The following is a 25123-nucleotide window of genomic DNA, read 5'->3' on the forward strand; positions in this document are numbered from 1 at the left end:
GCTAGTGTGGCTATCTGTCCGCTTCCAGAGTCTGGAGCACAGCATAGACGTCAGATCTGCTACTGTCTCTGATGTAATGCTGCTGCTTCTTTAGCTCCAGCAGTAAGAGAGTCATGGCTTTAATTCCAGCAGTCCCAGATCCAGTCCCCACAGATGGCCTCAGCAGGACGTCATTGGAAGTGTTTGCAGGATCAGGGCCTTGGGTGCCCATGCCATTCACATTTGCTTGATTAATTCACATGCCAGGGGCACAGAGGGAAGCTCCTTGCATAGACAATCAGCTTCAGCCTCTCTGCCTGGCTCTTGGCTGCTCACATCATTCCATGCAAATGTGCACACACTCCGCCCCAACCCGGAAGCAGCTTTCTTGTTTAGTAACAATTCTCATTTCCTTTTTTGAGAATGGGTCATCACCACTTCAGAGCTGTCAGTCATGTGGAAGAAATGAGGCATATGACTGGTGTGTGGGTGACAGATGAATAGAACTTCAGACCATCTATGGGAAAAACTGGAGACAGCCTGATAGTCAAAACACGTATAAATATCCAATATCCATGACTCTTCAGGGATCTTCGCCTTTCCTGGGGATGATAACAAACCTCATTAGATCCTCTCCAGTAACCTAGATACTGTCCATTGGGGGAGACAGGTGAGACTGCCCTTGTACTGGGAGACAAATCATTGCTTTTGCATCACATCACTTCATTTCTCTCAGGTAAGTGGAGAAGGAAAGCATTCACTGGGATTTGATATGACTGTGGGCTACTTGAGAAGGATGATTTAGCGACCGAATGCATCTGCTCTGAGTGATGACGATGATGATGATTTATTTGTATTACTGTAGCACTTAGGTGTAACATCAATGGAAGGTTACAGGGAGTGGAGAGTTTCTCTGGGGTTCCCAATCTGGGACTGATTCCCAAGCTTTGGGCATCTGTGCTTGTTGGTTTGTGATTGTTGGTGTAGAACAGGGGTAGGCAACCTATGGCACATGTGCCAAAGGCAGCACGCGAGCTGGTTTTCAGTGGCACTTACACTGCTCAGGTCCTGGCCACCAGTCCGGGGGGCTCTGCATTTTAATTTAATTTTAAATGAAGCTTCTTAAACATTTAAAAAACCTTTACATACAACAATAGTTTAGTTATATATTATAGATGTATAGAAAGAGACCTTCTAAAAATGTTAAAATGTATGACTGGCTCATGAAACCTTAAATCAGAGTGAATAAATGAAGACTCGGCACAGCACTTCTAAAAGGTTGCCAACTTCTGGTGTAGAATCTTTCTCCCTTGTGGATTTCATCTCCTCTAGTGACCCAACAGTGGCTTGTCATGTATGAGATCAGCTGACACAGAACCTGTTTTCAGCTTGAGGGGAAAGGTTAATCAAAGCAGTTAAACTTCTGCTGGGAAAGAGATTGATGCCATTTCCAAAGCATCCTGAGGGATGTCCCTTTGTACAAGAAACGGGAAGGTTGTAGTGGTCATTGCCTTCCATCATGTGTAACTGCCAGTGTGCAATGAGCCTGTGGGCTCAATCCAATTCCTAGCAGGTGGTGCCCACATCACACTTGGCCCTGAAGAGCAGCTTCTTTGGAAGGCTAAGCAACAACTGGATGTTTATCACTTGTACTGTGGTAGTGCCTAGAGACTCCGAGAGCTGGACCCTATTGTGCTAGGTGCTGTTCAAACACATAGTGCCTGCCCCAAAGAGGGGGGGGGGGGAAGGATAGCTCAGTGGTTTGAGCATTGGACTGCTAAACCCAGGGTTGTGAGTTCACTCCTTGCGGGGGCCATTTAGGGATCTGGGGCAAAAATCTGGCTGGGGATTGGTCCTGCTTTGAGCAGGGGGTTGGACTAGATGACCTCCTGAGGTCCCTTCCAAACCCATGATTCTATGATAATCAAAATAGGCAAAACAACAGATTCTGCAGAAACAGAGGCACACAAGGGGACATGAATTCCTGAAGAGGGTATAGCAGAGCAGAGGCAAAAATCACACTGGACCTCCCAACTCTCAGTCTAGCACCCTCTCCAAGTCCATCAGTGTCAGTGAATTTACATTAGCAAAGGGTTGAGAGCAGAGCATCCCAAGCAATAGTGCACAAATCTTAGAATGTGCAAATTGCATTGTTGCTCTAGAGTCTTCCTGGCACTTGATTAGCTTATCACTAGTCAGTTGCACTGGCTGGCTTTTGCACTGCATGGGCTTCAGATATTAAGCTTCCTTAGAACATGAAATAGCTGGGCTAAGAGAATTCTCAGTAAGTGGCAGCTTGATGGGTTCCATGTCCACTTCCTTCTGGTTTAGTTCTGGCAGGATGTCCACTTCAGCTCTTGCAAAATTGATGTGTTCCACCCTGATGCTGAGGTTTTGCAGGACTTCAGAGGTGTACAAGGGGTTGTTGGGTAATTATTTCGACTTTCACTTCTGAAATTTCACTTCACCAGTTCCAGTTCAGTCTATTTTTTTGAAGCAAAATTATTTTAAATTATTGCTTTACTGTGATTGCACAATAAATGCCATAGAATCCAGATGCGTCAAATACATTAGTTAAATAGTAACTACACTGTTCAGGCATGATACTATAAAAAGCACTGGAAATCTGTTTAACCCAAATGGGCATATGCTGATGTGAGTTAATTGAATGTCTCAGCAAGACTGAATTTCATTTGCTGCAGCTGTTGTCTGCAAAACTTCTAGCCACAGTTAAAAATCACTGCATGTTGTAAGTATGCTGCCACTTTATTTGCAACAATAAATGCTCAGAAGTTAACTTTATCTGACTATAATACCCCCAAAATGGGGTGTTGCATTGACCCTTTATAATTTGTAGTTCCTTGTTATACAAAGTAATGTGAATCTAGATTGATAGTACCCAATTTCAAAATAACACTGTGCTACTCTTACTAAATGATGACTAATTGTTTAGTAATTAAGCAATTCTAATTAGCAAAGAAGATGCTAAAAGCTTGGGAAAAGGTTATTTGAGATACTGATCCACCCACACAACTATTGCCGATAGACAGGAACCCTCATTTTCTACTGATGTAGGGCCAAGTTTTGGTCTTTGATCTATAAGTTTAAACATAGGCGGCATGTGAAACGCCAGCTGGGGTTGGCTAGCCCCTAGCCCTGCCCCTTCCACCTGAGGCCCTGCCCTTTCTGTGCCTTCCCCACACCAGAGCCCAACCCACCATGGCTGCCCCCTCCCATCTCTCCCCCCCCCCCAGGCTAGCACCACCAGCCCCAGAGTGCCAGGAGGATGGGCAGCGCGGCCCCAGCCCCAGAGCACCGAGAGGGCAGGCATCTCAGCCCCAGCCTGAGCCAGGACCACTGCACAGGGACAGAGCCACGCAGAGTGGGAAGCAAGAGAGGGAGGGCCTGAGGGCAGAGAGTGGGCAGGGCCAGGCCTGGCTGTTTGGGGAGGCACAGCTTCCCCCAGCCTATGGTACCCACCACCCATGAGTTTAAACAGAAGAAACTCTATTGAAATGAATAATTATTCCAAATGTATTCTGGTGTAACTGGGTGGAATTTGGCCTGAGGACTTTAGGAAGATGTGGCTAGGAGAGGAATTTGTGTAAAATGATGTATCTGAAAAATAAACACTAAATATCCCGTGCACAGGATAGAAAGAGATATAAACTGGAAACCCCACCACTTCCCCAAAAGCTCCAGTTTAGACTGTATATGCTGGTGTGAAAACTTGTCCCTTAGACTAAATCTGGCCAGTGAGCTTCAAAACTCTCAGTAGTCACTGTATCACATTCTAATCTGCCACACCAATGTAAATCCATGGTAACTCAGTTGACTTCAGTAGCATGACTGGATTCATACTAGTGTAAATGAGATTAAAATAGTCAGAATGTTACCAAATGATGTTCACTGCTACTTTGTAAATATATTCCAAGTAAAATTTTGAAGAGACAATGCAAAGCTCATTAAGTGGAGCTGGTCAAAGTATTCAATACAAACAGCTTGGTTAGATTTGCCCCTTCTCTTTTCATATTGACGTTGAACAGATCATGATTTTCTTCTTATTTGTAACTGTTCTTGTACAAACACCTATGGGTTGCTATGACCAGTTTCATAACAAGTTCCTTTGAGTATTCAGTCAGAATTCGCTGTTTGAGCTGTGTGGGTTGTTCGCAAAGTTGCATGGTTTAGTTTCTGGTCTTTCACAGGAGACCCTAATCATTATAAGCAAGGGCGGGAGAGTGGGGCAAGTGTAAAGAGATTGATAAATTGGTAGAAACTGCTCTGGAGAAGATCTCTTGGTTGGACCAACACAGGGATAATAAATAGACTTTAAGACCAGAAGGGACCATCATGATCATCTAGTCTGACCTCCTGCACATTGCAGGCCACAGAGCCTTACCCACCCACTCCTGTAATAGATCCCTAACCTCTAGCTGAGTTACTGAAGTCTTCACATAATGATTTAAAGACTTCAAGTTACAAAGAATTCACCATTTACATTAGTTTAAACCTGCTACCCCATGCTGCAGAGGAAGGCCAATAAAAAACCAGGGTAGTGACTACAGCCCCCAACCGAGATCAGAGCCCCAGCATGCTAGGCACTTTACAAACACATGTAAGAGACAGTCCCTACCCTGGAGATCTTAATGTAAACAGTGAGTTCCTTTTCTGGCCCTCTCTCATCTGTTGTTCTCAAACTGTAAGACATCTGGGGAGACAAACAAAATTTTGACCACAAGGCTGTGGAGATCATGTTTTAAGTTCCTATCTAAGGCGTTTCTCACTCCAGCAAAGCTTGTTGATTTTATGAGAGATACTTACCTTTCTCTGCCTGGGATGTGAGTTTCAAGAGGGGATTATTTAAATATATTCTTGCTTTTTCATAAGCTATGTGGGGTTTTTGTCAAGAAATGGTCTCCCTGATCTGGGACGTTACTAAAGTTGCAATCCCACTGCAATATATTTACAAGATCTGTGCAATAGCCCCTGATAGATACAAAGATTTGTTCAGCTGTCTTTATGGATGGCAAAATGTACCATTTAATTGGTTTGGAAATCCAAGAATCTACCCAGGAGCCAACTTGGGTGCAGATCAATATCTTTCAGTCTTAGCCCCCACTTGAAAGAAAGCCTCCAACTATTCCCAGTGCTGGCCAGTAGAATCTGGCCATGTTGGGCTCCTTTCTTAGCTTGCTGTAACAGCAGAAGCTGCTTAAACCCAGGTACTGAGATCCTGGTGATCTAAGTATTATTCTCAACTTTGAATGGCCTTTGGCAATCACTGCACCTTTCTGTGCCTCTATTTCTTCCTCTGTGAAATGGGATGATGGTGCTCACCTCCTTTGTGAAGTGCGCTGAGCACTCTGGCTGCAAAGTGCGAGGGAAGAGCTAGGTGTTGATTAGTAGCAATCTGGTAGTGTTGACTTATTGCTGTTCTTGGGCAGATGTTTTCATATTTTCATATCCTTTAAAAAGTTGTCTAAATTAGATGTCTCAGTATTGCACCAGAAGGTCACCCCTCTCATCCTAGGGCCAGGTTTTTTAGATTAGTTATGAATTATGTCTCTTTATCCATGGTATATTTGGCCTGGTCTACACTGGGGTGGTGGTGGGGGGGGAGGATTGATCTAAGTTATGCAACTTCAGCTACGTGAATAATGTAGCTGAAGTCAACGTACTTAGATCAACTTACCATGGTGTCTTCACTGCGGTGAGTTGACTGCTGCCAGTCCCCCGTCGACTCTGCCTGCGCCTCTCGCCGAGCTGGAATACAGGAGTTGATGGGAGAGCGCTCGGGGGTCGATTTATCACGTCTAGATTAGATGCGATAAATTGATCCCCGGTAGATCGATTGTTGCCCACCGATCCGGCCAGTTGTGAAGACATACCCTTTGTGTCATGAAAGATGAAGAGGTTTTGCTTTAATGACCAAATATTTTCTCTACTATATTTGGTATGCCCGGTCATAGCTGATAGATTTCAGGAAAGGGCACACTCAATCTAACAGCTTAAATCTCTTGGAGGTTAATTTTTCTCATGATGTGCAGAAAAAGGGCTATTCCTATCCTTGTTAGAGAAATTTTTCAGATGGAAGCTATACACTAGGCTCCAGATTTTTCAAGTGCTCAGAACTCAAGGGCACCAGAACAGGGGGGACCAGGGGGCCATGGCCCCATCACTTTTTAAAGTATGAGGGCTATGCCCTCCCACTTTGTACTGGCCAAGAGGGAGGGAGCAGAGAGGAGGAGGAAGGGGGGGGTTTGGGGGAAGAGGCAGTGCAAGGGTGGGGCCTTGGGGGAAGGGGCAGCGCAAGGGTGGGGCCTCATTTCAGGCACTGGTGGCCCCCACACTTTTAGGGAGCTTCCATTGCCCCTGTCAGAACTCATCATTGGGTTGGATTTTGAGAGCTCACCAAAATAAAGAGGCCAAGTTTTCGAAAGCATTTGATGTCTCCCTTGTTCTCCCTTGTGCTAGCCAGCAGTAGGCCTGAGGATGGAGAGTGGGAACAAAGCGGAAATACGTTGAGTATATACAGCTCTTTATTGTCGATGCTTTACCATAGTTATGGCAATGCTTTTACCCAGGTACATGCAGCTAGAGCAAAACCATCCAGCCCTAGCGAGAAGGCAGACATGACCTTAATAGCAAGCAAAGAGGCAAGTGCCCATGGCTTAAGTACCTGAGTAAGTCTTAGAAATGGCATTTAGATGTCATACAAACCCAGAAGGGGAGTCCTAGCCTCAGCAAAGCTCTGCAGAAGTCATTGGTGCTACGCTTCCTTCTACCAATGAGGATCTGGCCCAGAGTGTGTGAAATCCAATCATTCCTTTTCCCCCTCCCCTCTGTGCAGGACTCACTGGCTTGACGACAATGTGCGTAGGGAAGTGCACTCGGATTCTGGGCCCATGCCTCATTGCCTTGGGTGTGCTTTCCATTGCTGCCAACGTGCTCCTCCTCTTCCCCAGCTGGACGTGGAGCTATGTGAAGGAGGGCCACATCACCAAACAGGCTATGCAAGTGCCAGGAGTCTGGGGAGGAGGCATAATTGTAAGTGGTGTGACTCCTTTGCCCTCCTTTCCCTTTCCCTCAGCATGTGTGCACTGTCTTGGACAGAACATTCACCAAAGAAGTCACAGGACCAAGACCTGGACACAGTGTGTCCAGTGGGTAGGGCATGATACCACTGGCCTCCTGGGTGACCTTCGGCAAGCCCATTCCCTGCTCTGTGCCTCCGTTTCCCCACCTGAGAAATGGGGATGTTGGTAAGCTGGGGAAGTGTTGGGCTCCATGCTAGAACCCCTGGCTGACATTCTATGGGCTGTGTTAGACAGCAGGGCAGACTGGATGTCAGTACATCCCCTTTTTCCTCAGGGCTTTGTATACTGGTGTCTGACACTAACATACTTCTCATACCTACATACTGTGTAGGGCCTGACCTGAAGTCAGCTGAAAGACTCACCTCGGCTTTAACAGGCTTTGGATCAAGTCCTAAGGGTAACAGAAAAGAAAATTCAGATAGAAAATCACATATTTACAAACCTCTTGGAACAGTTAACAGATTAAAATAATTAGTCCTTTCCCCCATAATGTCCTTAGTTGGTATAATGACCATTAGCAAGAATCACTTCCATGTCTCATGGGTGGCACATGAACCACCGGCTGGGGGAGGCTAGCCCTCAGCCCCGTCCCTTCTGCCCCAGACACCACCCCTTCTGCCCCTTCTGCCAGATCCCAGAGCCCCACCACCACAGCCACCCACCCAGGGAGGGCAGACAGTGCCACTGCAGCCCTCCCTCCCAAGCCCTGGAGCGACAGGAGGGTGGGTGGCGCGGTCCCAGCCCCTGGAGCCGGGCTGCAGAGCAGAAGCAGAGGACCTGGGGGCAGAGCATGGGCGAGGCCACGCCTGGCTGTTTGGTGAGGCACAGCCTCCCTCAGCCTATGGTACCCGCAGCCCATGCTGTGTTGCCATTTTGCCCATCTACTTGGTGCTAGTAATTTCTGTATTTGCTAATCCAAACTTCTCCATGCTGCTTTCCAATGAGACCATTTTGGGGCCTAGCCAGGTTCATGGTGACACATCAGGCCACTGAGTCAAATGATCATTATCTTCCAAGAAAGTTGCTCCAGAAACGCCACGCTTTGCTCTGAACCCCGTCAGTTAGAGGAAAATCACTTTATGTGGCCTCATTGATGTCTTTGGCAAAATTTCCATAGACTTCAGTGAGTCCAGGGTTCCACCTTGTATCGCCGGCTGCTCTAAAGGCATGTGTTATGTTCATAACTGAGGCACATAGACATTAAGTGATTTTGTCATTGACAAAGCCCTGGTAATAGAACTCAGGTGTCTGTAATCCCAGTTCTATTTCACTGGGAATTCATCTTGCATTTTGCATACACCAATTTGTTATGGTTTATTTGTATTACTGTAGCTCCTAGGAGCCCTAGTTACAGCCCAGGACTAGGCGCAGGGCTCTGTACAAACACAGAATAAAGAGCTGGTGGTGGATAACGGCTTTTAAATGCTGGTCCTTCTGACATTTCTAATTTTCTATATGCAGCAAAACATTTATTCTAAAAGCAAAGCACACGGGCATAACCAGGCACCTAGAAGTTGCAGACAGATAAACGTGGTACAGCCTATTGCCAGGGTTCTAACTTTAGCTCTAATTCCACAAGGAGCACAGCACCCTCCAAAACCTCCATGAATGACTTCAATGGTGCTCTGCTTAGGTATGAGGATCTGTCCACAGGTCTCGTTGCAGGATTTGGGGTCTTTAAGACTGGGATGAAGGGTAGTTCATAAAAGTTCCATGCTGAATAAGGGAAGGAACTCACTGCCAGCTCTTGGTGCCAGCAGATTGGATTGTACCATTCATCCTGAATCGTTTTCTGCTCTCTCAGGTTCTTCTGGCTGCAACTCAGATCACGGCTGTTGGGTGGCGCTGTGGCCGTTCCTCCGACTGTGGAACTTGCCGGAATGTAAGACAGAGATTCCTTTGACATGTGGAAAATGTTCTTATTTTGGCTGCAGAACCAGACTCCAGACCAGTGGTTTCCCCAGGAATTGAAATTAGGGGGGGTGTTCGAATTTACAGGGGGAGGTGTCAGGACCAATGAGATATATATACAAGAGATATGAATAAAGTAAATTTGCATTATCCTAACAAAACATTTAACATAAGGATAATGCAAGTTACACCAAAACATATAACAGGCCTAGATTTCTAAAATCATAACTTTTTTTAAAAAAATGTATTTAATTTAAATTGACTTTTGAAAAGTAAGCCATCATGGGATAAGAGGGAAGTCCTCTCATGCATCAGTAACTGGTTAAAAGATGAGAAACAAAGGGTAGGAATAAATTATCAGTTTTCAGAATGGAGAGAGATAAATAGTGGTATCCCAGAGGGTTCGGTACTGGGACCATTACTGTTCAACATACTCATAAATGATCTGGAAAAATGGGTAAACAGTGAGGTGGCAAAATCTGCAGATGATACAAAACTACTCAAGATAGTGAAGTCCCAGGCACACTGCGAAGTGCTACAAAGGGATCTCACAAAACTGGGTGACTGAGCAACAAAAATGGCAGATGAAATTCAATGTTGATAAATGCAAAGTAATGCACATTGGAAAACAATCTCAACTATACATACAAAATGAAGGAGTCTGAATTAGCTGTTCCCACTCAAGAAAGAGATCTTGGAGTCATTGTGGATAGCTCTCTGAAAACATCCACTCAATGTGCAGCGGCAGTCAATGATTCCCAACATTCTGTTTGTTTTTTAAAAAGAACAGGAGTACTTGTGGCACCTTAGAGACTAACAAATTTATCTGAGCATAAGCTTTTGTGGGCTCCAGCCCACTTCATCGGCTGTAGCCCATGAAAGCTTATGCTCAAATAAATTTGTTAGTCTCTAAGGTGCTACAAGTACTCCTGTTCTTTTTGCAGATACAGACTAACACGACTGCTACTCTGAAACTTTTGCTTTTTTAAGAAGGGGATAGATAATAAGACAGAAAATATCATATTGCCTCTATATAAATCCATGGTATGTGTACACCTTGAATACTGTGTGCAGATCTGGTCACCCCATCCCAAAAAAGATATATTGGAAATGGAAAAGGTACAGAGATGGGCAACTAAAATGATAAGGGGTATGAAACAGGAGGAGAAATTAAAGTGACTGGGAATTTTCAGCTTAGAAAAGAGACGACTAAGGGGGGATATGATAGAGGTCTATAAAATCTTGACTGGTGTGAAGAAAGTGAATAAGGAAATGTTATTTAATCCTTCACATAACACAAGAACTAGCAGTCACCCAATGAAATTAATAGGCAGCAGGTTTTAAAAAAACAAAAGGAAGTACTTCTTCACACAACATAAAGTCAACCCATGGAACTCTTTGCCAGGGGATGCTGTGAAGACTAAAACTATAACAGAATTAAAAAAAGAACTAGATAAATTCCTGGAGAATAGGTCCATCAGTGGCTATTAGCCAGGATGGGGAGGGATGCAACACCATGCTCTGAGTGTCTCTAGCCTGTTTGCCAGAAGCTGGGAGTGGGCAACAGGGGATGGAACACTTGATGATTACCTGTTCTGTTCATTCCCTCTGAAGCACCTGGCCTTGACCACTGTCGGAAGACAGGATACTGGGCTATATGGACCATTGGTCTGACCCAGTATGGCCATTCTTATGTAAAAATTAATTATAATAATAAAAATGTTTAGTACAGAAACTCCCCAACATAATGACCTCTCAAGATATCAATGATGTGAGATAGCAACATTGGCAAATAATGCATTTTAAAAATCTAGGCCTACTAGGAAACATATTTATATAAGTTTCCATTCCCAGTCACAAATCTAGCATTCTGGAGCAAAGTGACTAAAATATAGTCCAACAAACAAATGTTTATTTAATGTGCCCCTCACTTTTCCCTCCACTGCACCCCACTCACCGGTGTTGTCCTTGGTCAGTGGAGACTCAGCGTTCAGAGGTGCTTTCACGTAAGTACACCTCTCAGGTGGGAGGCAAGAAGGCACCTTGCTCATTCCTCCAGCTGCTCACTGTTCGCTCTGGCCACGGCTGTTCATTGTGCTACTATTCACTCCACCACTCTGTTGCCAATGGCCCTGCGCAGTCACCTTCTGCTGCCACCTGCCACTGTGACCTCTGCGAGTTGGTCTCTTGAGGTTCCACCAGCTCTCAGTGATTTCAGCTGAGCTCTCAGTGGGGGAACCTCGCTGCTAGTGTAATCTGGGCTGTGTCTTACACAAAAACACTGTCCCCACAGGAACACTGTCCCCACAGCAGGACTAAGCATTTAGACTTGATTATCAGTGATTTCAGCTGCAGTGGTCACTTAACAGAACAAAAGACTATCTATGGAGCCTAATCAGCTCTGTCTTTAAACAGTGGAGAGGGACAGGTCCTCACCCTCTCTTTTGATGCCCTCAATCAGCACAGGCTAAGTACAGTTCTACTGCCCTTTACTCATACAATAAGAAAAACATTTAATTCTCAACCCCTCACCCCCTGCATTCAAGTGATTTGTAACTCAACCCCAGCCAAAATCTATCACTTGGGCAACACAACTCTGTTTGCTGGATACCTGGGTAGATTAGGTGTGAATGTAAATACAATCTGGTCCTGAAGCCTTTCGCCCCAGCTCATCATTAGCTGTCAGGGAGAGCTCATTTAGACTTTGCTTACAAATCATCATTTGAAATTATTGGGTTGGCCAACATCACCGAAATGAATGCATTGACATTGTCATAAAAAACAACAGCTCTATAAGGAAGTTAGTCTATGTTCACACTTTTCAAATATATTATACTTTCAGATACACGTATTTTTTATCATACACTGTATATGCTTTTAAAGTGTTTATTAATGTTTCAATTTCAATTCAAATTTCCAAACAGTCACTAAATCAGCATGTTTCAGAGTAGCAGCCCTGTTAGTCTGTATCCGCAAAAAGAACAGGAGTACTTGTGGCACTTTAGAGACTAACAAATGTATTTGAGCATAAGCTTTTGTGGGCCCACTTCATCGGATGCATAGAATGGAATTTATAGTGAGGAGATATATATACATACAGAGAACATGAAAAAGTGGGAGTTGTCCAAACAACTCTAAGAGGCTAATTAATTAAGATGTGCTATTGTCAGCAGGAGAAAAAAAACTTTTGTAATGATAATCAAGATAGCCCATTTAAGACAGTTTGACAAGAAGGTGTGAGGATACTTAACATGGGGCAATAGATTCAATGTGTGTAATGGCTCAGCCATTCCCAGTCTCTATTTAAGCCTAAATTGATTGTATCTAGTTTGCATATTAATTCAAGTTCAGGAGTTTCTAGTTGGAGTCTGTTTTTGAAGCTTTTCTGTTGCAAAATTGCCACCTTTAAATCTGTTACTGAATGGCCAGAGAGGTTGAAGTGTTCTCCTACTGTTTTTTGAATGTTATGATTTCTGTTGTCAGGTTTGTGTCCATTTATTCTTTTGCGTAGACTCTCTGGTTTGGCCATGTACATGGCAGAGTGGCATTGCTGGCACATGATGGCATATATCACATTGGTAGATGTGCAGGTGAACGAGCCCCTGATGGCGTGGCTGATGTGATTAGGTCCTATTATGGTGTCACTTGAATAGATATGTGGACAGATTTGGCATTGGGCTTTGTTGCAAGATAGGTTCCTGGGTTAGTGTTTTTGTTCTGTAGTGAGTATTTGCTTCAGGTTGGGGGGCTGCCTGTAAGCGAGGACTGGTCTGTCTCCCAAGATCTGTGAGAGTGCGGGATCATCTTTCAGGATAGGTTGTAGATCTTTGAGGATGTGCTGGAGAGGTTTTAGTTGGGGGATGAAGGTGACGGCCAGTGGCATTCTGTTATTTTCTATGTTGGGCCTGTCTTGTAGTAGGTGACTTCTGGGTACTCTTCTGGCTCTGTCAATCTGTTTTTTCACTTCAGCCGGTGGGTATTGTAGTTTTAAGAATGCTTGATAGAGATCTTGTAGGTGTTTATCTCTGTCTGAGGGATTGGAACAAATGTGGTTGTATCTTAGAGCTTGGCTATAGACAATGGATCGTGTGATGTGGTTTGGATGAAAGCTGGAGGCATGTAGATAAGTATAGAGGTCAGTAGGTTTCCGGTATAGGGTGGTGTTTATGTGACTATCCCTTATTTGCACTGTAGTGTCTAGGAAGTGGATCTCTTGTGTAGACTGGTCCAGGCTGAAGTTGATAGTAGGATGGAAATTGTTGAAATCATGGTGGAATTCCTCAAGGGCTTCTTTTCCATGGGTCCAGATGATGAAGATGTCATCAATGTAGCGCAAGTAGAGTAGGGGTGTTAGGGGATGAGAGCTAAGAAAGCGTTGTTCTAAATCAGCCATAAAAATGTTGGCATACTTTGGGGCCATGCGGGTACCCATAGCAGTGCCACTGACTTGAAGGTATATATTGTCCACAAATGTGAAATAGTTGTGGGTGAGGAAAAAGTCGCAAAGTTCAGCCACCAGGTTTGGCATGTAACTAGTTCACAAAACTGGGGGGGTATTGGGGAAATTCAGGGGGGGTGTAGGGAAATCACTGCTCCAGACCCACAGTTCCAGAGTTAACAGGCCTCACCCCTCTGTCACCAGGCCCCCATATTTAACAGTGCTGTGTTAGCATAGCCCTGGAAGGGAATGAGACGTTTTGCAGACAAGTAGAAAGAAAAATTCCTTGGTTTATGTTCCAAACAGTCCATTGTTTAGATGGGGAGTGAGACAGCTCAATAAGCAGCAATTATGTGACAAAGAGAGGAAGGGTGATCCAGTGATTAGAGCACTAGCCTGGAACTTGAAAGACCTGGGTTCAGCTGCTTGCTCCGCCCTGGACTCCCTGTAGGGTTGCCAGGTATCTGGTTTTTGACTGGAACACCTGATCGAAATGGGACCCTGACGGCTCCGGTCAGCACCACTGACCAGGCTGTTAAAAGTGCAGCAGGGCTAAGAAAGGCTCCCTGCCTGCCGTGGCTCTACGCGGCTTCTGGAAACAGCATCGTGTCCCTCCTCTGGCTCTTACACATAGGGGCAGCCAGGGGGCTCCGCATGCTGCACCCACCCCAAGTGCCAGCTCTGCAGCTCCCATTGGCTGGGAAACGTGGCCAATGGGAACTGCGGGGGTGGCACCTGTGGACGAGGCAGCACGCAGAGCCTCCTGGTTGTGCCTCTGCCAAGGAGCTTGAGAAGGGACAAGACGCTGCTTCCAGGAGCTGCTTGAGGTAAGCGCCACCCAGAGCCTGCACAGCGGACTCCCTCCCATGCCCGAACCCCCTGCCCCAGCCCTGATCCCCCTCCTGCCATCTTAACTCCTCAATCCCAGCCCAGAGCACCCTCCTACACCCCAAACCCCTCATTCCTGGCCCCACACCAGAGCCTGCACCCCCAGCCAGAGCCCTCACCCCCCCATACCCCAACCCCTTGCCCCATCCTGGAGCCCCATCCCATACCCTGAACCCCTCAATTCTGGCCCCACCCTGGAACCCACATCCCCAGCACAGAGACTGTTCCCCCTCCCACACACCAACCCCCTGCCTGGAGCCCCTTCCCATACTGCAAACCTCTCGGCTCTACCCCACAGCCCAGAGCCCCCTTGTGAACCCCAAACCCCTCATCCCTGGCTGAACCCCAAAGCCCGCACCCCCAGCCACAGCCCTCAACCCCTTCTGCACCCCAATCCCCTGAGCCAGCCCAGTGAAAATGAATGAGTGAGTGAGTGAGGATGGGGAGAGTGAGTGACAGAGGGGGGGTGATGAGTAAACGGGGCGGGGCCTCGGATAAGGGGTGGGGCAGGGGGCAGGGCAAGGATGTTCAGTTTTGTGGGAGTAGAAAGTTGTCAACCCTAACTCCCTGTCAGGCCCATCAAGGGAAATTTGGGGCCCCATACACCATGTTTTCTGAGGCCCCACCCCCTCCCATTTCACATCAGTTACAGGCATTTTGGGGGGTTCCCTTTTGTCAGCCCTGCTTCTTGTGTGAGCTTGGATAAATCGCTGAATGCCTCTGGGCTGCCATTCCTCCTCTATGAACTAGGGATCATCCCGGCCTCACAGGGGCATGGAGGCTAAAACCATTGCAGCGTGTGGGGGGCTCAGCTACTCCAGTAATGGGGGCCAGATCCAGGGCTGCCCGGGGGGGGGCAAGTGGGGCAATTTGTCCCAGGCTCCGCAGGGGCCCACAAGAGAACAGCTGAGGCTCCCGCCCCGGCCCCCTCTCGACCCCACCTCTGCCCCTCACCCAGAGCCTTAGCGCATCCAGGAGATACCTGAACAGCTGCAGTGTGGCTCCGGTGGGGCCCCTGAGCTCCTCCCCGCTCAGAACCGCGTAGTAAGGGGGCGAGGCTGCGAGCTCCAGGCCGAGCAGAGGAAGCTCAGGCCCCACTGGAGCTCGCAGCCCCACCTCCTTACCATGCGGCTCAGGGATGCTCCTGGATGCGCTGAGGCTCCGTGAGAGGGGGGAGCCGGGGGTAAGAGGCCGGGGAGGTGGATAAGGGGCAGGGAGTCCCAGGGAAAGTCAGGGGACAGGAAGGGGGCAGAGGTGGGGGGGACAGGGAATGGGGGGGTTGTATCGTGGGCGTTCTGGGGGTCTGTCAGGACTCAGTGGGGGGGGGTGTGGATAGGGGTCGGGGCAGTCAGGAGACAGGGAGCAGGGGTGGGGTCCCGGGTTGGTGGTTGGGGGCGGGTCTCTGGGGGACGGTGAGGGGCAAGGAGCAGGATGGGTCGGAGATTCTGAGGGGGGCAGGCAGTTGGGGGACAGGAAGTGGGTGGGGGTCAGATAGGGGGCAGGGCCAGGCTGTTTGGGAGGCACAGCCTTCCCTACCCTAAACCTCATTCAGCAATTTGAGGCTTGCAGAAGAGCCAAGCTGTTAGGTTTTCCATTAGGGCTACCATCCCTTTCACTTCTCAAATGCCAAATTATAGTCTATATTTAATTTCAGTGCCATAGAGAGATTCATGTCAGGGGAGGGTAGCTTCATTTAAAATTAGCCACTGGGGGAGGGATCACATGAGAAGAGCAATATCCTACACCACTTAGCTCCTTCCCAACCCTACCAAGGGAAACCCCCCCACCCTTCCCTGCATTCCCTGAGGCTCCAGAGGGGTTAATTCAGTGGTTCTCAAACTTTTGTCCTGGTGATCCCTTTCACATAGCAAACCGCTGAGTGCAATCCCCCCCCCTTATAAATTGAAAACACATTTTAATATATTTAACACTATTATAAAGGCTGGAGGCAAAGCGGGGTTTGAGATGGAGGCTGACAGCTTGCGACCCCCAGTAATAACCTCATGACCCCCTGAGGGGTCATAGAATCATAGAATCTCAGGGTTGGAAGGGACCTCAGGAGGTCATCTAGTCCAACCCCCTGCTCAAAGCAGGACCAAACCCAACTAAATCATCCCAGCCAGGGCTTTGTCAAGCCTGACCTTAAAAACCTCTAAGGAAGGAGATTCCACTACCTCCCTAGGTAACCCATTCCAGTGTTTCACCACCCTACTAGTGAAAAAGTTTTTCCTAATGTCCAACCTAAACCTCCCCCTCTGCAACTTGAGACCATTACTCCTTGTTCTGTCATCTTCTACCACTGAGAACAGTCTAGATCCATCCTCTTTGGAACCCCCTTTCAGGTAGTTGAAAGCAGCTATCAAATCCCCCCTTATTCTTCTCTTCTGCAGACTAAACAATCCCAGTTCCCTCAGCCTCTCCTCATAAGTCATGTGCTCCAGCCCCCTAATCATTTTTGTTGCCCTCTGCTGGACTCTCTCCAATTTATCCACATCCTTCTTGTAGTGTGGGGCCCAAAACTGGACACGGTACTCCAAATGAGGCCTCACCAGTGCTGAGTAGAGGGGAATGATCACATCCCTCGATCTGCTGGAAATGCCCCTACTTATACAACCCAAAATGCCATTAGCCTTCTTGGCAACAAGGGCACACTGTTGACTCATATTCAGCTTTTCATCCACCGTAACCCCTAGGTCCTTTTCTGCAGAACTGCTGCCCAGCCATTCGGTCCCTAGTCTGTAACAGTGCATGGGATTCTTCCGTCCTAAGTGCAGGACTCTGCACTTGTCCTTGTTGAACCTCATCATATTTCTTTTGGCCCAATCCTCTAATTTGTCTAGGTCCCTCTGTATCCTATCCCTACCCTCCAGCGTATCAACCACTCTTCCCAGTTTAGTGTCATCTGAAAACTTGCTAAGGGTGCAGTCCACACCATCCTCCAGATTGTTAATGAAGATATTGAATAAAACCGGCCCCAGCACCGACCCTTGGGGCACTCCACTTGATACCGGCTGCCAACTAGACATGGAACCATTGATCACTACCCGTTGAGCCCGACCATCTAGCCAGTTTTCTATCCACCTTACCGTCCATTCATCCAGCCCAGACTTCTTTAACTTGCTGGCAAGAATACTGTGGGATACTGTATCAAAAGCTTTGCTAAAGTCCAGAAATAGCACATCCACAGAGCCGGTTATCTCATCATAGAAGGCAATTAGGTTAGTCAGGCATGACTTTCCCTTGGTGAATCCATGCTGACTGTTCCTGATCACTTTCCCCTCCTTTAAGTGGTTCAGGATTGATTCCTTGAGGACCTGTTCCATGATTTTTCCAGGGACTGAGGTGAGACTGACTGGCCTGTAGTTCCCTGGATCTTCCTTCTTCCCTTTTTTAAAGATGGGCACTACATTAGCTTTTTTCCAGTCGTCTAGGACCTCCCCCGATCGCCATGATTTTTCAAAGATAATGGCCAATGGCTCTGCAATCTCATCGGCCAACTCCTTTAGCACCCTCGGATGCAGCGCATCCAGCCCCATGGACTTGTGCTCGTCCAGCTTTCCTAAATAGTCCCGAACTACTACTTTCTCCACAGAGAGCTGGTCACCTCCTCCCCATACCGTGCTGCAGAGTGCAGCTGTCTGGGAGCTGACCTTGTCTGTGAAGACAGAGGCAAAAAAAGCATTGAGTACACTAGCTTTCTCCACATCCTCCGTCACTAGGTTCCCTCCCTCATTCAGCAAGGGGCCCACACTTTCCTTGACTTTCTTCCTGTTGCTAACTTACCTAAAGAAACCCTTCTTGTTACTCCTAACATCTCTGGCTAGCTGCAACTCCAAGTGTGATTTGGCCTTCCTAATTTCACACCTGCATGCCTGAGCAATATTTTTATACTCCTCCCTGGTTATTTGTCCAATCTTCCACTTCTTGTAACTCCCGACCCCCAGTTTGAGATCCCCTGGGTTAATTTAATTTTAGCACCCTGTGTCCATTCACATGCATGTGCTATTTTGAGCATTTCAGTTTTCACAACATAGGCTCATCCCAGATTCTGGAACAAGCTTAAATGATCAGTTCGTGGAGTATGTACATAAGCTATACTAAAGACAAACCCACAGTAACCGTCTCCAGTTTGTGAGGGACCCCATGGAGCCAGTCTCTAGGAAACAGATAAATGCATGGAGGTTAAGTCCATTAATGGCTATTAGCTAGGATGGGTAAGGAATGGTGTCCCTAGCCTCTGTTTGTCAGAGGGTGGAGATGGATGGCAGGAGAGAGTTCACTTGATCATTACCTGTTAGGTTCACTCCCTCTGGGGCACTTGGCATTGGCCATTGTCGGTAGGCAGGATACTGGGGTGGATGGACCTTTGGTTTGACCCAGTATGGCTGTTCTTATGTTCTAACCTAAATGAACCCAAAGTTATGGAGACAGATATAAGTCAAGGAAGCCATCAGAGTATCAGAAACCTGGAAAAATCTCTGACTGGATGGGCTCAGGTCAGAAGCTGAGGTGGTTCAAAAGTTTTGGTTTTTTTTTAAAGCAGAATTTTTTTATTGTTTCTTTAAACAATCAAACACAGCAAGCAGCAAATATTTGGCTACACATTTCTGAAACCCCAAACCATATTCAGGTTTTGGCAGGCTAATTTCAGCTTTTCAATTAAAAAGCCACAGCAAATTTTGAAGGAAAGCAGACATTGTCCGTGATTTTTTTCTGCTTTTTAAAAACCCCTAGTTTTCAATCCAAAAAGTTTTGATGGAAAATATTTGTCCAACGCTTGTAATGAGCTTTAGTGCCTTTTAGCACTAGCTGATGCTGAGAACCAGTGATACCTTGTAAAGAAGTTTTCTCAAAACTGGGTTTATGCTGAGATGCAGAAGGTTTATTTTTCCCAGGGCTGCCCGTGGCGGAGGGAGCAAGTGGGGCAATTTGCCCCAGGCCCCGCAGGGGCCCCCATGAGAATATAGTATTGCAATTTCTTTTTATGGAAGGGGCCCCCGAAATTGCTTTGCCCCAGGTCCCCTGAATCCTCTGGGCGGCCCTGGCCAGATTGGTACCACGTCTGGCTGGTCCCATGGCTTTTTTGCCCTCCCTTTGTGCACTGTGGTGTGAATTGCACAGCACCAGAGACTTGCAGTCAGCGTGTTTGTGTGGGGTAGGGACCACATGCCACCAACCCAGCGATTCACGTTCTGCCTCTATATTTTACTAACAGCCCCGAGCATAGGAGGTTTTGGATGAGAATGATGATGGGCTGCTCGGTAAGCTAAGTCCCTGTTTTGCAAGTTCCCTTTTATCTGCATCTCCGCACCCACCCGGCAGGTTGAGGGTGCTGGGTCTCTAATGGTAAAAAGGTCACAGCCCTTTCTCCGATGCAGATCTGAATGTTATTTTCACAAGAGCTGGAACGTTATTTTCACTGCTCCGACCCCACCTGCTGTTCTGTTAGGCAGGACAAAAAAAAAAAAATCCCATGCAAGAGCTTGCGGTTTGCCTCTAGCCTGCAGAAGCAAGGAACCTGCCTTTTTCGGCATTGCAATCCTGATGGGAGTTTCTGATCCTTAGGCCTTTTAAAGGGCCATGCCTGACAATGGCAGGGAAATAGCCAGTGTGCCTGCCCTAAAGGAGCTGGAAGGGTAATGCCCCCTAGCCCTCTCCTAGGGTATCTCATGCAAATCCAGCTCTCCAGGAGAGCATAAAACAGGCTGCCCAGGGCAGCATATGCTCCCATCACAGTAATCTTGCACACTAAGGCCAGGCTTTCAAAAAGAGCGACTGAATTTGGGTGCCACCTGGGCCTGATGTTCAGCGGTGCTGAGAACCTGCAGCTCTCCTGACCTCCAGCTAGAGTCATGGGTGCTCAGCACCTCTGCAAAGCCGGCCCACTCAATCAACTGCCACTTTTGCAAATGGTCTTGGTGCCTTGCGTCTGAGTGTGGATGAGCAAGTTGAAGCAGAGGAGGAGAACCACAATGGCAGCCTTGGCTCCTGCCAGCGCTTTGTGTTGGATCAAGCCATGGGACTGATGTGATTATTTTCTGAGTGACTTCCTGTGCACATGCACCTAATAATGTGTTGGAAGGGGATTAAGTGCACAGGGTCTTCTGCCTTGTGTATTTTCTTCCAGCATGCAGCAAGCTGCCGATCTGATCTGTCCATGTTTTGCAGCCACGGCACGCAGCTGTAACCAGTGGTGCAAGGTGCAGGGCAGTGGGGGATCAGGATTCATGTTGCAGTTGTAAAGAAGCTCTGGCTAGGAGCCGAGACACAGCTCTCATCTGCAGTGACTCCTTTGGTTGAAGTTATACAATAGCTGCAAGGGTTTTCCAGCTTCTTCCAGCAGTTGTAACTGCAGCATCTGAGGCCATTAGAGTTCATTTGCCCCCTTGGCGGTTTCTTATTGCTCCAGTCTCTGCCAAGGTAGGTCCATCCATGCGGGACTCCTGACATTTGAGGAGAGAAGCATGATCACCTGGAATTACAAGTTCGTTTCTGTGTCTTTTACCCACAGATGTTCCTTTCCATTGTATTGTCGGGGCTGGCGTTGCTGGGATCTACTGCTTGCTTTATCCTTTCAGGTGTGGGCTTGACAAATGGACCCCTCTGTCTATACAATCAGACTGAAGTCCTGCAGTGGGATTACCCTTTCGTAAACATGGAAAACCCGGCCTTCCACACCAGGTAGAAGGAGCTTGTGCAATGTCCAGGCAGCAGTAGAGCTAAAATACCCACAAAACTTCATCTCTTCCCTTAATCTAACAATCTCAGGGAAAATGTTAATGATTCAGCATTCAACAGACAGTAACACTGAGAATGAAGTTCTCCTCCTGATGGTAAAACCAGCATTACAGCAAGCTGGCTTGCCGTGAAACAGGGAGTGGAGCAGTCCAGGCTGAATGGCCACTAAAGATGACCTGAAAATGGAGGGATGGGGGGAGGGGACTTATTCCCTCATGGCTTTATAATACATAAAGACAGGTCTGAAAGGTGATTTTAAGGGTGGGGGTTTTTACCTGCTTGTTTTTTCCATTAGAAATTCAGGTCCTGTCTAGCTGGGATGGCTCTGTGGTGGTGCCTGGAGAAACAGTGAAATTATTACATTAACAAGACCCATGAGCTCAAGCTGAGCGGATGTCAGTGTATGGCATCTTTAGCGTTCCCTTCTTTTGTTATTTAACTTCAGAGGCTACTGAACGTTTTGGAGGAAGGAAGTATTTGTTGATGTTTTATAATTCAGACCTGATAGATCACAATACACACATCTGAGACCCCTATGAGGTCCTTCAGAAAAGTCAAGGAAGATCTGATCAGATTCATGTTATTTTTAAAATTACGAAAGTAGCAGGCTGCCTTTATCCATCACAGTGAAGTGAAAAGGGAACACACACACACACCCCCCCACACACTTTTTACACAATCAACTGCATGTCACCCCTTCAGATGTCTTTGTCCTATCACTGTCTCATCAGAGTCTCTCTTTAAGGGCTCAGAATTATTTGTATGACCCATCACTCTGGAATTCAGTCTGCATCGAGCCCCCAAACGTTGTAGCCTGGAACATCTACTTGTTCTCCGTTCTGCTGGTCATCAGCGTGGTCGAAATGGTCCTGGCTTCTCTTCAGGTCATCAATGGCTTCTTTGGATGCCTCTGTGGCTTATGTGAAGGCAAATAGGTAACTTCAATTCCTAATAATTCTCTGTGACTGCTTTTCCTCATCTTCCCTCCCTATGCGAATGGTGCCACCAAAGATTTCAGGCAAAAACTCCTGCAGGCTTTCCCGCATGACCTGAAGGCATCATCCTATTGCTGAGATTTCACCCAGATGTGATGCACAACAAGGACTTGATCCTGTACAGAGTGGGAGTAGAGTTATGTATCTGTGCAAGGTAAAATGTGGTGGACAGGACAGGAAGTGGAGGACAGTATGAGAGCATGGCTGGCTGATCCCAAGTTACTGCCTTCTACTGGATTGGAGTAAAGGATTAGGAGTCTATCTATAGACCAGCTGTGTGAGAGGCAGCGATGGGTTGAAATGTAGTGTTCAAAGCTGATGATGGGTCGCGTCTGGACTAAGATACACCCTGCAGTGCACCATGCTACACTGGATCAACGGATAGTCTCACTGCAGGCCCACAGTGGTGGTGCAGTGTAATGGGGCTCTGGAATGCTCAGATGTAGCCAGTGCTCAGACAGGGCTGAGGCATGCTCCCTTGGCCGCCCTTTCTTCCCACATGGTTAGGTCAATCCCAGCATTAGGAACCCAGTAGCAGAAAAAGAAATCTCCCTGAATATTTCTTCCAGGCAGGGTTTATTTCAGCCAGTGGCAAATGCTAGTGGAGATAGGCAAGAATGTGATGATGGATTCAGCCAGTAGAATGTCAGGCCTTGTCTTGATGAGGATTTAAAGGGGTGATCTATTTTAGGTAGGCTTGGAAGGATTCAATTTTTATCAGTAAATGTTGATTTCACTGTACACCCCTCCCCCCCGCACATGCACACACACACGTGCACATACATGCGCACACCGCCTGTGATTGCACACACAGAGCAATGAAAAAGACATTCCTATCGATCATAATTGAAATTTACAGACAGGCAAAATAAGAAAAATACTGCTTGAAAACATAATAGTTTGATTTAAGGATATTTATTTTGTATATTTTGATGTGATAGAGACAGTTTGTTTTAACAGTTTTTAATTTTACCATTTATTGTCATTAAATAATTATAATCTGATAATTTCCCCCATAATTTCCCACAACTATTAACATTTAAATAAATAAAAATTGGGAAAAAATTTAAACTGTCCATAATTTTGCATAACTGTGAAAGTTAAAATAGATATAAATCAGAAAAAAATGCTTTGAAATAAACATTAGCATCCATCAAAATTATAAAAAAAAATTCTGCCACGTTTAATTTTAGTATATGCTGAACTTATCAAGCTAAAACTGGAGGGGAACCTACACTATCATTTGACTTGCTAGAAGCGTTAACTGTGGCTATCTTGAAAAACCTACTTAACACCAATCGAGTGAAGCTAACTCTGCAAACCTGCTATGTTTCCCAGTCATGCCCAGGCCTTACCAGGCAAGAGAGGGAAAGCTGAACAAAAATCCAGATGGTGTTGTAAAACCTTGTCTAAACTGAAGATTTTCAAGCAATCAAACTTCCAATATTGCCCTGGGGCTGCTCCACTGATGCTAGCACTGGTGGGAGGGCTAGTATGTACTGGCTGCTGCCATTTTCACTGCTGTGCCATCGAGAGCTGTTCTGAGCACATCTGGGAAGCTGCCAGATGTTTAGGTCTAGGAAACAGATCATTTAGAGATGGACTATCCTTGCTCTCCTCCTGCTACAGGTGAGGCTAAAGTGCTATCATCTAATCTGATATGCTGTTTGATTTTGTTGCAGGTTCAGTTCACATCAGATTCCTGAGTTACCTGGATTTTGCTATGCTGAGCAGAGGTGGCATTTACAAAGGGGTGATCATCCCAGAGCTTTGAGCTTCCTGCATCAGCTACACCCGTGCAAATATTAAACCGATCATGGTCTCCTGGGTAGCCATATTAGTTCATCACTACAAGGACATTTAATACACACTAGAATCACTGCCACCATTTTATTCCGGGGTGGCAGCTAGAGCTGGATATCAGACTTATGCTTTTGTGTTATGGAGCTACAATGTAGTTTCTGTATGAACACATTGTACTGAATTGATGGGGCCATTATATGAATACCCTCTGATTTCTACAGGAGCAAACCCAGGGGGAAGCGGAAATAATCCATGCTAGCTGTTTACCTTTGTCTGGTAATGGTGTGATGTTCCTTAGCACCAGATTCAGGAAATGCACAGACCCTTTGTCAAGGGAAGAACACTGTGCAAGCCTGGGGCACTAGACACGACAGATTCTGCACGTGCAAGGGATCGCTGTGAAGAACAAATGAATCCCGAGTCATCAGATCTGGATTTTTCCACCCTGCGGTTTCGTCTGTGCTGAGGCAATGCCTCTGGATAGTAGCTTGAAACTGGCCTGTTGGAGGGCTGCTGATTAACAGAAAGATTATGGATGGACCCTGTGACCCTTAAGATGACATTTTTGCTAAGGACAAAGAGAGGGAAGGGGGCATCAGTTGGGACCAATAACCTTTCAGACCTTTATTCATCATAACAAAGCAAAATAGCCACAAGCCCCATTTTTTCTGTTTGCACAACCCATATGACTGTAGCCCATGTAGCGATATTTATCGTGACATTAGTCCAAAATGTGGTTTATTTTTTCACTGTCTTTTAATTTATTAATTTATCTAATAAATCTGCATTTAGACAAACTGAGTTGGAGCCTTCTGGATGCTTCCATTGGGTTTGATCATTGTTTGGCATCTCTGAAGAGTGAGAAACCAATTCCTGGGCTCTGGGTCGGGCTCAATGTTCCCTCTACTTTTTTCCATCCATGTGCTGAATCCAGTAGAAACAAACCACCTAGATATAACATATATTTCTTAAAAAGTTAGCATAGGGATAATTACTCCAGCCAGGACAGGGTAGGCATTTTAGAACTCACTATTCAAAGAATTAAAATTAAGTGTAATAGAGAAATAAAAATTATGAAATGTATAGACCAGCCAAAAAACAAAAATAACACACTTTGAAAGACTAAAATTACAGAGAATATATGTGCATTGCAGGAAGTACCAAGAGGTAACAACAATATTACAAGTATGTGTTGGGAGCTGGGAGTGTGAAAGACTGTGTGTGTGTGTGAGACACAGAGACAGTGTGTGTGAGAAACACAGAGACTCTGT

At 46.3% G+C, this 25123-nt stretch overlaps 1 protein-coding gene across 1 annotated transcript; it reads left to right on the plus strand.

The window, feature by feature from the left end:
• Window positions 1–460: 460 nt before the first annotated feature.
• Window positions 461–24579, plus strand: TM4SF19 (transmembrane 4 L six family member 19). Its single transcript, XM_039489115.1, has 6 exons — window positions 461–715; window positions 6833–7029; window positions 8884–8961; window positions 20828–20997; window positions 21800–21989; window positions 23732–24579. Exons 2-5 carry the CDS (start codon window positions 6853–6855, stop codon window positions 21987–21989), a joined length of 615 nt encoding a protein of 204 aa, XP_039345049.1. The 5' UTR covers window positions 461–715; window positions 6833–6852; the 3' UTR covers window positions 23732–24579.
• Window positions 24580–25123: the final 544 nt, after the last annotated feature.

This window comes from Mauremys reevesii, linkage group 9 (assembly GCF_016161935.1).
Source record: "Mauremys reevesii isolate NIE-2019 linkage group 9, ASM1616193v1, whole genome shotgun sequence".
Lineage (NCBI taxonomy): Eukaryota > Metazoa > Chordata > Testudines > Geoemydidae > Mauremys > Mauremys reevesii.

Bases quoted from the DNA above. Each gene is read 5' to 3' on its own strand.
- TM4SF19 (XM_039489115.1), top strand. From the start codon at position 6,853: ATGTGCGTAGGGAAGTGCACTCGGATTCTGGGCCCATGCCTCATTGCC. The intron at 7,030-8,883 runs GTAAGTGGTGTG...CTGCTCTCTCAG, and splicing joins TCTGGGGAGGAGGCATAATT to GTTCTTCTGGCTGCAACTCA. The intron at 8,962-20,827 runs GTAAGACAGAGA...TTTTACCCACAG, and splicing joins ACTGTGGAACTTGCCGGAAT to ATGTTCCTTTCCATTGTATT.